We start from the raw sequence: 16965 nt of genomic DNA on the forward strand, positions 1-16965 counted from the left end.
TTAGGAATCCTTTGGCCAAAAACCATCAAGCATGCTGTGATTTGAACCAAGATTTCAAGAGTTCATGTTAGTTTTTCTTTAAGGGAACTACAATAAAACACTTCACAATTGCTGCAGGTACGAAATGTTGTACATAGTGCGCTAAGAGAGTCGCAGTTTAAAAATAACAGTAAACCAAATAAAGTGAAGTAACTTTTAATTCCCTTTTTAAATGTGCATTTGAATTTAATACAATCTGTAAGGCACTCTCATAAGTAAAAAAAAAATTAAACATTCTTTTCCAAATAAGGACAGTTACAAGGTAATGGTACGCACATAAAATATAAACGTATCTGTAACTGATAAACAATGAAACACGAATGAATGCATTGCAACATAATGTCATTTCTGGATCATGACACTACTCTGAGTAAATATTGGCACTGTAAATGATTTCTCATTGGGGTTAGGAACTTGTATTTTCTTCATATCCCAGTAAAAAATAAACTCTTCAATAAATAAATATATAAAATAAATATATGCTATCTGGAGATGTATAAATAGGTCCATCCTGAAGAAAAGTTCCAGTTTTGACTACTGTGTATTGACATCTAGCGTCCATCACTAAAGTGGAGTCTGTAAAACTTCACACACAGTTCCCAGGATTTATCACTATTTTATAGTCCATTTCTTGCCATTTCTTCCAGCATTGTCTCATCCATATGACGTAGATGGTTCCTTGCTAATCTACAGGCCACAGACAGGTAATCCAGACAGAACTGCCAGGAGTTGGTTATGCTTTAAGAAGTCCCTCTTCCCCCTGGAGACTGGCTACCAAACAATTCAGCAAGTCTTGAGGAGGCTGGTCCACATTCATCTTCGAGGCTTTGTCTCCTAAATCCAGTGGTTAGAAAACAGAGGCCTGCCTTTCACCAAGTGGGTTCTTCACATCCAGCATCCCAGACCGCTGCAGGTTCCTCATGCTGGCATTGCCACGAAAGCATGGGCAACAGCTCCAGTTTGCATATTTGCCAAAGCTGCCTCTTTCCTCAGCTGTATCCTAACACATCTTTGTACAGTTCTGGAACTCTTTCAGGATCCACAGGCCGGGGCAAGAAATGTGTGAATTTCTGATGTCTTTTGGACCTTGCCCCATCTCTGGGAGTACCATCTTTATTAAGTGCTACAAAGTACCTCCGCCCTGAATCCCCATGTTTGTAGACGTTGGATGAGTAAGTGTTGTACCAGTTTTCCTCAAATTGTTCCCTGAATATGCACTCAGAAGTTAGCTTCTCCTACAGAAAGAAAAAGAAAAGAAAAATAAGTTAAGCTGCCACTAGATATTTGAAGACATGAAAAAAGATATTATAAAAATAAACAAAATGCTTTAGGCTTTGTGTAGCATTACTGCTCACTTAAATGTCAACAAACCAAACCCAAGAAGAGCATGTAGATCTGACAATGAGTTTGGAAACTTGGACTTATACACCTACAATTTTAGATTTAAAAAATGAATTAGTTAACATTTACTGTAAGAAAACATTACTAATTTATGATTTACTTTAAATTCATCTTGGAATGAACTGTATTATGTAGAGTTCTGTCTTGGGCTGGCTGCTGTTCTCCAAATGAGATCTGCTAGAGGGACTCAAAAGCAATGTAGCAGAGCAGGGCAAATTTACGTATTTCTTTGTGGTATGCATCACTTCTCACATTTTAAACTGAAATGACCACAACCAAAGGAAGTGGAGAAACAGAATATTTTATGTATGAATATAATATAAGAATATTAGATGACAATATGAAAGTGGTACTTACAGAGCCATAGAGTTCTCCCTTCTCATTCATTCCAAGGTAAAGGCCACTGTCCACGCCTCTAATACTGACCAGTCCCACTGCCACACTGATGAACTCAAGGATACCTGGAAAAAAAAAAATTGCTTTAATTAATTTTGCAATCCTAAAACACATAGCATCCAAAAACTCAGTTGAAAACAAGTAGAAAACACACTTTTATAGTAAATGTGGCCTAGTTTCTCTGAAATTTCAAATACGAGGTGAAAATGTACACAACGTTCCCAGGAAAGCAGTCTGAGAAGCCTCATCTAGGAACATGAGCCCTTCACCATTTAAGAAACTTTTTCAAAATGTTGAATATGAAAGGATTTTATTCAGCACTGAGACTAAAGCCATTACTACCATGCTGTTGGAGTCTTTAATGATTGTACACTATTTGCTAAACTGCCTACTCAAATATTGGAAGATCGGTTTGAATTACCTGAAAATATACTTTACTACTTCTACAGAGTTATCTTAAAAAAACACATCCATTATTAGGTCATTTGAATGGAAATCAAAGTAGAGATGGGAATTTTATATAACAGAATCTACCCACAGAAAAAGAAAAGTATTTGCCAGACATCTTATCTAGCATATGGGCCCACACCTCTTGACACAACTTGCTGTCTTTAGTACAGGCTTTTAAAGTACATAAAATATGCTGCTTTTTTTGCTACTGTTTGGATTATAACATTATTTATATTACATTTGCCCAAAAATGTAATATGTATTAATAAAGTATTTGAGACATGAGGTACTATTTGAAGCCTGAATTTGGCAAAGGTACTTGCAACATACTTAACCAATTGATATGCACAGATTACTGCACATCCAAAACATGAAAGAAAAGGAATGTGTGAACTGGCTTTTTGGAAGTTGTTAACAAAATAAACAAAGCCTCAAAAAGAAGTGCCAGAATCCTATCTAAGATATTGCTGTTCAGCAGCAAAACCACAAAATGTTTAAAAACCCCCTGAATCTAAGGTAAGTAGTTTTAAATAGTGCAGCTGATTATCACTTTTTGTCTGTTTACTATTTATGATTTCAGGACAATTTTCAGTCTCAGACAGATGGGCCATCTGGACTAACCAATAATTTAAAATGTTTTCAATTTTAATTGAGCTTCAGCAGGTTTCTTAGTTTTATTAACAAACAGCAAAGAAAATAAATTCTTTACAAAGAGTAAGCATTAAAAACTGTATCACACATAAATCATCCTTGTTTTCCAGTTCATAAAGCACAGAGTCCCATAAAAGGTTTGGAGGCATTTTGTCTTTCTGATATCATTTTCAAAGCCGCTCTTTTCCGAAAGCATAATAAGCAGGTGATACAACCCACAAAGAAACCACATCAGACAAACCTGCCAAGAGTAGTGGTAGAATAAAGGTGGTACAATTCTAAAAAGCTCAGTAAATGTTAGATCTATAGCTAACTTGATTTTCCCTTTAAAGCAAACATTTATTTCATGTTTACACGCTGTAGGAAATCTTCCTTCTGAGAAGAACTGTCTGTTTCACTACTGCTCTTCTACTTCTTAAAACATCCATGTGTTATAAAAGCAATTAAGAGCCATTCCAGCAGATTGTTTTGACTATGGGGAGGATGATAGGAAGCTCTTTAATCACCTTTTTACGACTGCTAAACCAATACACACCAAAACTCACATGTAGTTGACAACAGCAGGTTTGTTCAGATGTCCAGCCTCTACAACTACTATTTAGGATTTACTCTCATATCACAGGTTGTCTTTACCTCCTTTGGGTTTATTGTCAGAGAAAGCTGGCTGGGAAGCATTTTAAGCACTTAATCAAAGAGGCATTTTAGGCTCTTCTGCTTTCAGTTTTATGTCCTTCTGTGAAGCAAAGCCTACGGATCAGCATGCCCAAGTCTGTGACCTGTACTGTTTTGCAGAGGCCCAAGAAGCTCCAATACCAATAGTGAATACAAAAAGAATCAGTCTGACTCCCGACCATTCCCACTAAACCTACCGGCATACGCCTGTGCTTATAGACCCTCAGCACAGGCTGAGCAATGCCTGCCTCCTGCCTCACCTGGGATGCACAGCCCTCCCTCACTACGCTGCCCTGGTGCAGACCCCACGGCCAAACGCCGGAGGGTGAAGCCTTTCTGTTCTGAGGACTCATCCACCTGCCTCGGCATCAGCAGCATCACATCTCCCTCCCAAGAGCAGGACTGCTCCCGCCCAGGTACACACAGAGGCGCTCACACACGCACGCACACACACTCGCACACGGACACTCGGGGCCGCGCCGCAGCCGCCTACCGAAGAGGCTGTGGTCCTGGCGGGTGCCGCGCACGCTGCCGTCGGGCAGGATCTGCAGGTGGAAGCCGGTGCGGCAGTACAGCTGCCGCCGCCGCAGGATGCCCTGCAAGTGCGCCAGGTCCGCCGCCGCTGCCGCGGCTGGGGCGCGGCGGTCCCCCCGCTCGGCCGGGGCGCGGCGGTCCCCGAGCAGCGCCGGGCGCTCCCCGGCGGGCGGCAGCAAGAAGTGGGCGCCCACCGGCTGCCCCAGGCCGTCCAGGCCGCCCAGGAAGCCGCCCACCTCGGCCAGCGGAGCCATGCGGGCGCGGGGCGAGCGGGCTAGGGCGCGGCGGCGGCGGAGAGCGGCTGCCGGCCTCTCCCGGCGGGCATGTGGGGGTGCGCGGCGGAGCCCCAAGCATGGGGAGCCGGCAGGGCCGAGCGGAGCGGAACGGAGCCGAGCCGTGCTGATCCGAGGCGGTGCGAGCCAGGCGGCGGGGTGCTGCTCATCAGCCTCGCGCGTGTGTATATATATACGGCGGTCCCCTGACATATGCTAATGAAGCCGCTGCGGGGAGGCCGCGTTTGAAATTGTAAACCGGCTCCCCCTCCGCTCGCACCTTCCTCTGATCTGCGGCGACGGCGGGGAGGGGGCTCCGGGCGCGCCCCCCGCGCGCTGCCGGGCGCGCACACGCGCGGCGGGGGCGGGGGCGCGGGCGCGGCCCCTGCGCGGAGCGGAGCGGGCAGCGGGGGACGGGCGGGAGCTGCCGGAGCATTACGTGGACAGGTGCAAGGAGAGGCAGGAGGGAAGAAGGAGAAAGGGCGTTACCTGAGGGTTAGACCTGCCCAGACACACATGAAAGAAAAAACCCGAAGATCTGACAGTTTTACTCCCTGTTTCTAAAACGCTAATAAAATGTACATGCATTACGCTTCCCTTTTATCGCTTAAACTACAAGGAGGGGAATTTCTAAAGAAATTGGCATAGTCAGGGAGGTGCTTTCCCCTCTGCAAATTCTCCCTCGCATTTATCATTAATGTGACACTAAACTGATCTATCGTATTTGGGTATTGACAGGAGGTGTTAAAAACATAAACGGGCAGCCCCATAGTTTGGGATAAATATTTTCAAAACTTTTGCAGAGAAGAAGAAAGAAAGATTGTGGCTCATCTAATCCATCTTCTTTGGGGTTTTTCATTGGGCCCATAGCCAAGGTCTGTGAGCATCATAAATTAGCAATATTATCTACTGAAAGATCCCCGTTGTAGTTCTATAATATTTTAAGTCGGTTTAGGACTTTGTTTTCCTGTTCCAGAGGAGCATATGCACTTTTTTCATCCCCAGAGTAGAATGGTTCACACAGGAAAATATATTTTGGTGGAAAACATATTCAGCAATGGTAAAGCAATGCTGCATTAAATCTAAGAGTTTGACTTTTGCCATCTTTCCTGCCTTTTCTGTAAAGTCTAATGAATTTTAAGGCTTAAATGACATGACCTATCTCAGCATCTAAGATATGCAGTTCTTTGCCAATGTTAAAACATGGTATTAGAGTATAAAATGTAAAGATCTTTCATAGTTAATTCTTTCAAAAGTTCAAGAGAATCACTTGGTGGTTTAAGGTTTCATTTAAACAAAAAAGTTGCAGAGAATCATGAGAGATTAGTTCTCCCGTCTTGCTTCATGGTCTTTTCAGTCACAGTCTAAATCTGAGAGATCAAATGGATTTGACTGCTTACCTTTATTTGCTATGGAGAGTATAGGGCTAATTAATTGGCAGGTGCTTTAAAGCAGGTAATGTGACACCTTTTCATCATTGCAGTCCTAAGTACTGCCCCTGTGTGCACCTGAATTATAAAAAGGCTGCTTTAAAGCAAGTGATTTACTGTGAAGGGATTTAAAACTGAAAAAATTAATGCTAAATACAATGATCAGATAAATCACCTCAGAGGAGAGCACAGGCAGACCTGTTCTGAAGGCAGTTACAGATAGATGTTATATTATTTTACCTTTCAGATAACAGGAGCCTGTCATGTGGTGGGACCCAAAAATCCACCATAATCAAGATTTCAAAGCACATCTGTGTAAACATTATCACATCAGTGTAAAACATCAACCAATGAGCTTTCTCTTTGAAGCAAATCTACTTAATTGTAGTGCTAAATCAAAGAAATAGATCAAAGTTGAATAATCTATATGGCACCTATTTCTCAAATAGCCTGTTCACTGATTACTCAAATACACCAAAAACGTTTGAAACAAACATCAAGTATTTTTATTGACATGACTGGCAGGTCAAGATCAAACTGTTCATCACAGCTGTTGAGTTGCAGGACATGCACCAGGATGGTACAGTTAAATGGAGGAGCTATCTTGTTCTAAGCCTAAAGATGCTCCCATACAGATACTGTTCCTGGGTCCAAGCAGTACCCTTGACTCCTACAAACAGTAGAGGGGTCTTCGATTCAGATAACGTTCACTGTCTCCAGTAGAGAAGGGTTGGGGTTATTTTGAACAAAAAAAAGTCTTCAGCAATCACACACTGAAAGACCCTTATGGCTAAATCTTTCCTGTTATATAATGGAAACACTTAAAGTAGAGCGGAATACATAACACTGATCTTTTCTGAGTGGACTCTTTAATGTCTGGGAACTAAACCGGTTATGCTGTTTTATAAAGTACCAGAAAAGAAACAAAAAGATAAGATTTTTTGTGTGTGTGTTTGCACTAGCCATGTGACAGGAAAAGATAACGCTAAAGATTTTTTTTTTTGCACCTTCTGAAACTATACCATGGGAAGTTAAATAATTTTGAAGAGTTTTTTTACAAGAGTACATAATTCAACTTAAAGTATACAGTGCAATCTAATCGACTCTACATATACTTCCTAGAGACGGCACTCTCAGTGTCATTGAACAAATACATATGTGGTCAAGTTTTTATTTCCATAGCAAGGAGTTAGGACTTCTACAGACAATACAATTACTGTATATTGCCTAAGAATAGCATGTTGTCATAAGCAAAACCTAGTGGCTACCAAAGAAGTGGAGAATGTAATGACTGAAATTTTTCATAGATAGTACATATATGGAGAGACAGATAGATCTGCATATCTATAAAACTCCTGTTAGCTATAAAACTTTAGGTCCTACAATTTATTGTACCTTTATTAATTTTAGAACCCCCTCACAACAGTTCTGCGCCAGCCATAAATTTTTAATGATATAATAAAATGTTGGAAAGGGAGGGTTCATGAATAGATGAGAAAGCAAACATTTGGTGGAACAAAAACCATGGAGTAGCACCAAAGGGATATGTCCAGCTGAAGATATCTATGTATCATGGATAGTTTCAAATTCTTCCCAGATGTGGACACAAAAATATGGCTCTCTGCTTTCAGGAAGGTGAGCAGAACATGCACAAGTTACAATGAGTGCCTTTCTAAGCACTGCAAGTCAGAGTGAAAAAGATGTATTTTTGTGCAGAATTCACTATGAAGAACAGAACTCTTCCAAGACTCCATGTACAAATTAGACCATAATCTGATGACCTTTAAAATGCAATACATGCAGATTTTAAAAACATTGAAATCTTTCTCTTCTGAACAGATACAGTAGCAGGTATGTACGCATTTATTATATTGATATTTAACTATTTAAAAAATGCAGATGAGGAAAAAGCAACAAGGATTTTTTTTTCCTGTGAGAAGGAAGTTATTACACCTTCATGCTTTGTTTTATTTCTTTAATTGAAGACAAAAATTCATAGACCTTTTTAAGATTCATGATCTTACTGTCCATGTTTTTGTGGACACACATGAATAACCCCTGTATATGCAGAATGGAACATAGAAGCTATTGCAATGAGCACACATTTACATGGCTACATCCAGTGAGAATAGACTGTTTCCATATATCAAAATTCAAATGCCTCATTTGGCAGCTTTTTTATTAGTCCTGTAAGTGAATCATTGGATTAAAACAACCTTAATTTATTTAAATGACATGCTTTCTGAATCTCTGCATACAAGATGTTCAGACAGTGTATGTTTTTAGACTTGATGCACAAATAAATTTTCCTCTTGTTCTTAAGCAAACACTTCACCAAGGGAGTTCTACCTAAAATTACCTGGGTGTCAGCAGTTGCAGATATGAATTGAATTTTTGAAGTGAAAGAAATTTTAGCCTAAAGGTGTTATTGAAAAGTCAGCAAAATGGGGCTAATTAATTTCAGGGAAACAGTGTGAACAGGGAGATAACTCATGGTTCATGACTACAGTTTAGGTGACTGATGAGCTCTTGACAGGTTTACTTTGGGACATCAAACTGACCAAAAGTGGTTTCTCTTCCAGTCAAACCAAAAAGGTAGACTATTTGAAAAAGGTAATTGTATTGGTGAATGATGTCTCCTAATGAGGCAGCTAGAACTGATAAGATCCAAGAGCCACATTCTACAAAATTTTCCAGACTGGATGCTTAGTCATGTACTTGCAAGAAAAGTACTTGTGTTCCAGTCATGCTAAGCATCAGAAATTATAATTGACTTGACTCCTAAATGCTGGTCTCCATACTGGCCTTTAGTCATTAGCACAGAGATGTGACTCAGACTTGCAGACAAGGATTTTGCCTGGGAGTCATACATATAAAGTATTTATAAAATAAAGCAGTAGATTATTAAAAAAACCCCAAAAATAGTTTTTGAGTGTTGGGAATAATGAAGGCAAGGGAATTACTTGATGAATGAATTGTCTTACAGTATTTTAAAATTTTGAAAGAAATGGAGTAAATCCATCATTCAGCCCAGATACTTGTCTTTCCAGCCATTGCTCTGAGAAAACTCAACCTTGGCCATGCTTGCAGAAGCATGATCTGACACACTGTCAGTTGACAAAGATGGCCACACTTACTCCTTGACACATATCATAACCGCTGAATGTAACTGAAAACGCATGAGTGTCTTAAAAGGTATCAAGATATCCTTTGTGTATTTTTCAAAATCTTTTTCATAATAATATAAAAAGTCACTCGAGATTTGGGGGGGGGGGGGGGGGGGGAGGGGAAGAAAGGATGAGTGGCTGAAACTTGGTCAAAATACACTTATGTAAAGAAGAAGACTCAGACTGTACCATTGCAAAAAAAAAAAAAAAATCATAAGGTGTGCTGTCTTGAAATGTTTGTGTGCAGTTCATAAAGTTTCAGGTTAATGAAGGTTGTGATGCAGGTTGTACCACGGAAGAATGCCCTAACATGAAATACCTGACAAGATTTATTGCCCATCAATACCAAGCAGGGACAAAAGACCATGCTCAACTTTCACAACTGGTCTTCAACGAGTTCTTGGTTATACTAAGGAAGCCACCTGTCGCCGAGAATATTTATCAGAGGAGAGGCTGGTGACATGGCAAGGACGCATCGCGTCCCGGGAGCAAGGCAGCGGAGTAACGCGGTGAGTCTCGGGGGCACGATGCTGAGCACAGGCGGCCCGCACTGTGCGCGCAGAAGGCAGCGAGGCGCACGCACGGTTCTGCCGCGCTCACGGCAGTTCCCCCGCATCACCCCGCCCCGGCACTTCGGCTCACACCGCGCGGGTCCAGCTCCGTTCCGGATCCCCGTGTCGGCTCTGGCCACCTCGTATCTCCGCTGACTTGGCCGCGCCCCGCCTCTGCACAGCCCGTCCCGCTGCCTGCCGCCGCCGGTCCCGGGAGCGCGGAGCAGCGCCGGCGGGCAGCCCGGCGGCGGCGCGGGGCGGGGACTGCAGGGCCCGCTCGGTTCCCCACCCCCTTCCCCGCTTCTCGCGAGGCTTCTGCCGGCACCGGGGGCTCGGTGCGCCGGGCGCTGGGGCGGAGCGGGGCTATGGCCGCCCTGCGCTCCCTGCTGCGCTGGCGCCGCCGCCTGGGGCCCGCGCCCGGCGCTCCGCCGGCCCGGCGGCTGTGGGGCGGCGGCGGGGCCGGGGCGGCCGGGCCGCGGCGGTGGCGGCGGGAGCTGGGCTGGGCGGCGGCGGGGGCGGCTTTCGCCGGGTTCGCGGGGTACCGGCTGTCCGAGCGGCGGCGGGAGCCCTCCCGGGAGCCGGCAGCCGCCGAGCCGGGCGGGGCCCGGGCGCTGCTCCGCATCCCCGTGGCGGCCGCTGCCAAGGAGACGGTGACGGTAGGTGTGTGCGCGCCCCTTGGCGGGGAGCCGGCTCTGCCGGGGCCGCTCTCCGGGAGGGCGCTCCCCGGGCTGTGGCGCAGAGGTGACCCTGCGTGGGGCCAGCCCCGGGCCGGGAGGCGAGGCAGGGCCCCAGCAGGAGCTGTCAGCCATCGGGAGAGACGGGCTGTCCGCGGAGCGCGGCCGCGGGCACTGGCGCGCCTTGGCTGCGCCTCGCAGCGGGAACCCTGCGTTTCGCCTCCGGTGCTGTCCTAGTCGAGTCTTTCTTTAGTAGAAAACGCTGGTTTGCAAATGGAACAGCTCCTGGCAGCGCAAACCCTGAGTTTCGATTTGTACTTAGGACAGTTACCTTTCTAATACAAAATTTCCTGTAGAGTGAAAGGTTTACACTGAACTTCCTAAGAAGTGGCAGCATTGTGACAAATAACGGTTCAGTTCGATTAATTCAGCGAAAACACCGGTTGAGTAACCAGGGGTAACAAGAAAGAGGTGACGTTCACCTGGAAAGTGAAGTTTCCTGTGATAAGGATGAACTCCTGCACCGCAGCCTATGTAATATATGGTAATCATAGGGTTGGGGTTTTTTTCATTTAAAATGTCAAGAGCTGTGATTAGGCAGTTTGTCAGAGTGGCATCTGCCAAGTCTGGAAGTCAGTGGTGCAAATGGCCTGCTTTCTCTATGCTGAGTTTATTATATACTGTCTGTGAGAACAGGATCTGCCTAGGTATGAGTGTTGTTCACCCTTTTGCCCTGCATTGTTAGTTCAAAGGCAGATTCTGTTGGGGGCATCCTTGATGAAGGGAAATTGAATCTAATATTTTTGATTATTCATGATGTTGTGTCTGGAGTGTATTACTGTGGCACAGAGGACTGAAGACAAACTGTTTCAGTTTTTCATAGTGTTTTGATTTTAAAGAACTTTGCATTGTTTTACTTAGCCAGTCTTAATAGTCAGCTTTCTTTAAAAGATAGTATTGCTGCTGTACCTTTGAAAGTCAGTGAATTTACTTGTATGTATGGTTATGAATTTTCATACACATCACTATAAAAGCACTGAGGTTGAAAATTAAGATCTAAGTTTATATTTTAATTAAAGTAAAACTAAAAAATAATTAGAAAATATTATACCTATGTATACCTATTTTTTTTTTAAATAGGTATGCATAGGTATGGGCAGTAACTGTCTTGAAGCACTTTGCTCCTGTATGGCAAAGGGCTCTTAATTAACTTGGTATTCTGTTTGCATAGCAGAAAATCTGAAAGACTAACTTGAAATATGTCCACTCAGATTCTGTGGACTAAATCCACACTGACATCTGAGAATATTAGTTTTATGTTGCAGGTTTTTATTTTTGAATGATTGGTCGAATTGATTTCCAATTGCATGCCTATGTACTCAGGATTCCTGAAAAAATATCCTTTCAATTGAAGCCCCCTAAAAATGAGGATCAAATAGCTGTGAAATTTTTGGTTGTGGGTTCCTGTGCTTTTTTATTAATTCACTCTTGTTCCACAGAATGGCTTGTGGGGAAAGACCATAGTTTGAAAGTTAATCTAGACAGGGAAAGACCATGAGTAGTTTGAACATGAGCCCTATCTGTTATCCATTTATAATTTCCCTCTAGACCTATGATGAGCACCAACTCTTTCAATACAGACTTCTAAAACATCTCCAGAGATGGAAAAACGGATGCGAATATTGTGTTCAAATTTCATTGAGAGGTCTTCATGGTATTCTGCAATAGTATTATATTGTAGCATCCTCTGTTAGAAGGCTGAATTAATGTTGTCTGAAGGGCAGTAACGTTTTTATTCCTGATTTTGAGTGCTGAGCTTTCAACTTTATTGGTGTGTAAGAGTTTAAAAAGTCTGATAACTTTGAAAGTAGAAAATTCTGTCATGAAAAGTCATAAAGGTGTCAGTCTTCCTAGGATTAAGGTTGGAGCTCTTGGATCTACTGTTGAGTGTGTTTAGGGTAATCGTTGGAGAATGATAACCTGCAGCTTCTGCATAGATGAGTTTCATGGAACTGTGATGCATGTTTTGCTAGGATATTTTTCTAGCTTTATCAGGTACTGACCAGGAAAGAATGATGAGGCTCAAGTATCTTGGAATCCTCTCCAGCTGCTTTTGGTTCTTTCTTTATTCCTGATGCATAAAGTCTGGCACTGCTTTCTGGGGTTTTCTAATTTCTAAAATTTCCCCAGTTCCCCATTTCATTTCCAATCTCAGGCTGCCTCTCATTCTACCAAAGCAAATCATGCATCGGCTTTTCTTTTTCCTCCCTCCATCCAAGCCACACTCTTCTACTTCATACTAATATTTCCATTTGCATGTTTCTTCCTTTATCATTCCTCTAGCAGCATGCTTTTCCCAAATGCTGTTTACTTAGATGACTGGAAGCAGGAAGTGGTGTCAACGTGTTGGTATAGAGATCTACAGCAGCTGGTCAAAATGTTTCTTGCATCACCCCGGGGAGACAGAATAACCACTAAAAGAGACCCCAGTGCTGATAGTAAAGGGACCAGCCCTTGCCAAACCTGAAATTCTTTAAGACAGCTGTAATATATGGATTTGTATAAACTCTCTTGACAGAGAGTCTTAAAATTTTTGTAAATGTTCTGGTGAGGAAATCTATGTCCTGCCATAGATTTTCTGTTAATTTTTTTTTAAAAAATCAGTTCTGAAACATTAATTGAAGATCTATAATTTCATTTTTAAAGGTTAACACAGTTATAAACTGAAGTCAGTATCACAGTGTAAGGTACTCAGATACCCAGGGTAGTTACAGCTGTCTCACCTGTAGCGCTGTGGTTAACCTTGGCCAGCAGGCACCACATGGTACCGCACAGCCACTCCCTCATCTTCTAGCAGTGGAATGGGAAAGAGACTTGGAAGTGTAAAAGTGAGAAAACTTGTGGGTTGAGATAGAGACAGGTTAACAAGCAGAGTAAAGGCCACACAAGCAAAGGAAAATAAGCCATGCAAATAAAGCAAAACAAGGAATTGATTCACTGCTCTTGTGGGCAGGCAGGTGTTCAGCCGTCCCCAGGCAAACAAGGCTCCATTACAGGTAATGGAGACCTGGGAAGACAAATGCACTGAATGTGTGTGTCCATTTCCTCTGTCTTCCCTAAAGCTTTTATTAGCAAGCACAATTATTGTATGGTATGAAATCTCCCTTTGGTAAGTTGGGGTCAGCTGTCCCATCTATGTCCCCCTCCCAGCTTCTTGTGCACCTCCAGATGACTCAGTGGTGGGACAATGTGAGAAGCAGGATAAGCCATGACACTGTGCCAGCCCTGCTCAGCAACAGCTGAAGCATCTCCGTTATCCACACTTTTGGTCACAAATCCAGAACATAGCACCCTACCGACTGCTGTAAAGGAAGTTAACTATCCCAGCCAAAATCAGTATGCCTGCTATTGAACTCCCATATATCTTTTTTACTTCCTCAGAGGAATTTTTGTAAAAGTGTAATAAGTGGCCTTTTTATTTCATCCAGGCAGCGCCAGTGGACAGCAGAATAGTTTCCTGATACTCCCAAACACTAAAAAATAGGGGTTAGCTTAATTTACATATTGACTCTCAAAGAACAGCTGTCTTTTCTGCCAGGCCACCTGCTTCCATATAATGTTCATATGGCCTGTGAAAGTATTTTGAGAGTTGTGCTAGTCCCAGTTACTATCCCTACAGCTGACTTTTCTTCAGATTCTGTCACTGAGTTGAAATAGTGCTTGGCAGTAGTGACAGAATATTTAAGCATATAAAGGTATAATAAATATCTTGATAGTTGGTTGCTTTGTCCTACTACTGTCTTCTAGGATTTATGACCCAGGAAATTTTAAAAGGGGTCTTAGATTCCAGGACTAATAGTGATGATTACACAGATGTTGATGTGGAACCTTTTTAACCAGTTCAAAAATTAGGTACATCATTTGAGACTAACTGGAAAAAAAATGTATTTGAGACTTGTAGCAAAACAATGTCAAAAGTGTCAAAATGACCTGCCTATCTGTCTCTGTGTTCTAAAAAATTCTAGAAGTATGAAACCTGATGAGCAAAAGATTTGTGAGTTTATGTAAAGATAAGTGAGAAAATGCTGTTTTCCAAAAGTCAGGTAAGCTTTGAAATGTGTCACCAGCATGGGCTCTGTGGTGTGGCAGACTATTTGATCAGACAAAGATCATAGGATCACTGCAAAAGTATGTTTGCTTGACCAAGCATAACATTTGAGGTGTTCTGGTGGAAAGTAAGATTTGTTGAAGAAGCAGCACAAAGCCAAGCTCCCTACATGATTACCTTTTCCCAGGTGCTTTCTGAGAATAAGTCTGGACCCGAGGGCATTATATATTACTTGGAGTGAAGTCTTGGACCCTCTAATAAACTGTCAGTTTTAATTCCAGGGGTGTTGCCACAGAACATTTCAGAACCAAAGTAAAATTCTTCACTCAGAGCTCCTAGTTTTGTGTCTGAAGGTTTTGGTGAAGACTGGGAGAGCTCTGCTAGCAGACAGGTCCTTTAAAGTTTAGGAGATGGTTATACAGAGCAAGAACCTGTTTGAAAGAACTGTTGTGTTGACAGAGTGACAGTGGAGGAATTAATATTTGTCTTCTAGTTCCTTACTTCCAGAAGTTCAGTGTCATTATCAAAGCTTACTAAAATGGTCTTGGAAATACCAGTGATGCATCTTTGTCCCCCTAAGAGCCTTCTATGTAATCGTGTTGTCATCATGTAAAGGTAGTGAACTCCAGGCCTCTACTTATTTTTTGGGGATATGGTCTGTGAATCACTTCCTTCAGAGATGATTTAGGAATCTAAAGAAGGGCAGGGAGAGACAGACAGAGACTGCATACTTCATATTTCTTGAAGGCACATTAATTTCCAGGAGAGGAAAGCTATATACCTTGGGTGTTTCCAAAGGGTTTTCCCCTAGTATCTCAGCAGTACTGTCAAACTCCCACTTGCTGAAAATAATCAAAGGGTCGAGTGTTTTCATAGCAGCACATTTCTAAGTGCATTACCTCATGTACTTCCATCTCTGTGAAATGAAAAACAAGCCTTTACCTCCAAAAAGTAAGGGAAGCTCCCCTAGTGAGAAGACCCTCCTGCCTGCTCAGAGAGGATGCTGTTCCAAAAGATGCGTAAGCATCACTTTTCCAAATGCCTCTTGCAGCAAATGCTATTTCAAAAGTATTGTGCATTTCATGCCATAGGGCGGTTGCCAAATATATGAAGATGGTTTGGTCTTTGGCTGATCCCATCTGAAGTTCCTGAACAGCATAATCCTGAGAAGGATACTGCTTGCCAGCTGTGGTGAGAGCCATGCTGAAGGACAAGGAAGGGTTTACCTTTTACTTTATTTATGTGTTCCTCATGATGTTAAAAAAGGATGCTGCATGTTTGGCATGGACAGATCCAGCTACTAGTGTGTTTTGGTCTTGGATGCAGTGAAACATATGAACATATGGGGCTGGATGTACATACTGACTAAGGCTTCTTGAAGTACTGCTCTAGGTGAAGTGGGTCCCCTGTGAAACGAATGCAAGAAGAACTGATATATCAGTTACATTGTTACCCCAAGGATTTCCTGTGCCAGAGTTCTATCTGAACGTGGCCCTTTTTACAGCATTTTAAATGCATTCCAGCTTCCTATGCTTGTAAATACTTTAATATAATAAAGTCCTTATCTGAGTGAAGCAGGATCAACTAACAGAATTGTTGGCTGTACTACATCTAAGTAGTCTGCTAGAAATACAACTTCAGTAAGCATCAAAACAATTTTGTCTGCTTTGGGATTTTCCCACACCGGGAACCTGACAGTTAACCTTTTGGCCACCCAGCATGAAAACAGAATTGTGCTACTTTTATCTACATGGGAGCATATTAAATAAGCCTGAAGTCAAATATAAACGAAGGAAGTTAGGAACAGCGTTGCTTTGAAAACCTTTTTATTTTAATAATTTGCGCAGATTCTCATTGATGGAAGACAGATTACTTTGCAAACAAAAAATTCAAAGAAAGCTACTCACTTGAAATAAATTAAACTACTGTAGCAAACATATTTTTGACTGCAAGCAAAATGTATCTTTAGTAGTAAACGTTGGCTTCTTTAGCTAAAATAGACTCTCCTTTATCTCAGTTGGAAAAAGCAAGAGAACACTGATTTGACTTGGAATAAAGTTGTGAGATTTTATGTGATACTGTTGGAGTTTTTTGTCTCACATGCGCGTACAGTATATTTTTAACTATTTGTTCTGTAAAACATTTTTCATTTTTTGTGGATATTCTCAGAATCTGGTAATTGGAGGATTACTCTGGGTTTCAGCAATGGATTCTTATAGATTGCTTCTGCAGAGCTTCTAGGCATCAAATTTTTAATTTACAAAATTTTTAATTTCCAAAAAGCCTGTATCTGGCATTTAAGCTTACCTCTATGAGAAAACTAGATATTTTGTCACAGAATAAAACTTACTTATTACTGACCTAATGTTACACAAGACTCACACTTGACAAAGAACATTTCTTTTGTGTTTTTTAATAAAAAAGAGTAATCAGATACTGCTTTATCTTCTGCACTTTACTCCCAGTGAATTTAGGCCCTATTATTGCCATTTTTTTATATTTTCAGGTAATTCACTGTCATAACTACTGCAAAGTTTTAGCTATTTCAGTGTCACAGTGTTCCCTGTGCTAGGCCTTGCATTGTGTTCTGACAGTGTAAAGTTATTGCCTGGGTTTCACT

General features: G+C 42.1%; 2 protein-coding genes across 5 annotated transcripts in view; one reads left to right on the plus strand and one right to left on the minus strand.

The window, feature by feature from the left end:
• Nucleotides 1-1028: 1028 nt before the first annotated feature.
• FGF20 (fibroblast growth factor 20) lies at nucleotides 1029-4397 on the minus strand (the record flags this gene model as incomplete). The annotated part of the gene is made up of 3 exons (XM_084205228.1): nucleotides 1029-1274; nucleotides 1798-1901; nucleotides 4103-4397. The coding sequence occupies 3 exons, from the start codon at nucleotides 4395-4397 to the stop codon at nucleotides 1029-1031; spliced, it is 645 nt and encodes a 214-aa protein (XP_084061354.1).
• Nucleotides 4398-9928: 5531 nt separating this feature from the next.
• The window catches only part of MICU3 (mitochondrial calcium uptake family member 3), a gene marked incomplete at its 5' end in the record, with an annotated part of 50564 nt that continues 43527 nt past the window's right edge, over nucleotides 9929-16965 (plus strand). For 3 of the 4 annotated variants that reach the window (XM_084204860.1, XM_084204861.1, XM_084204862.1), the window contains one exon: nucleotides 9929-10219. In XM_084204860.1, the coding sequence (XP_084060986.1) occupies nucleotides 9929-10219 (291 nt within the window). Of the gene's footprint in view, nucleotides 10224-16965 lie in introns of all 4 variants that reach the window. The other variant, XM_084204863.1, reaches the window with a different exon arrangement.

Source organism: Fringilla coelebs (genome assembly GCF_963513975.1).
Source record: "Fringilla coelebs genome assembly, chromosome: 4".
Classification (NCBI taxonomy): domain Eukaryota; kingdom Metazoa; phylum Chordata; class Aves; order Passeriformes; family Fringillidae; genus Fringilla; species Fringilla coelebs.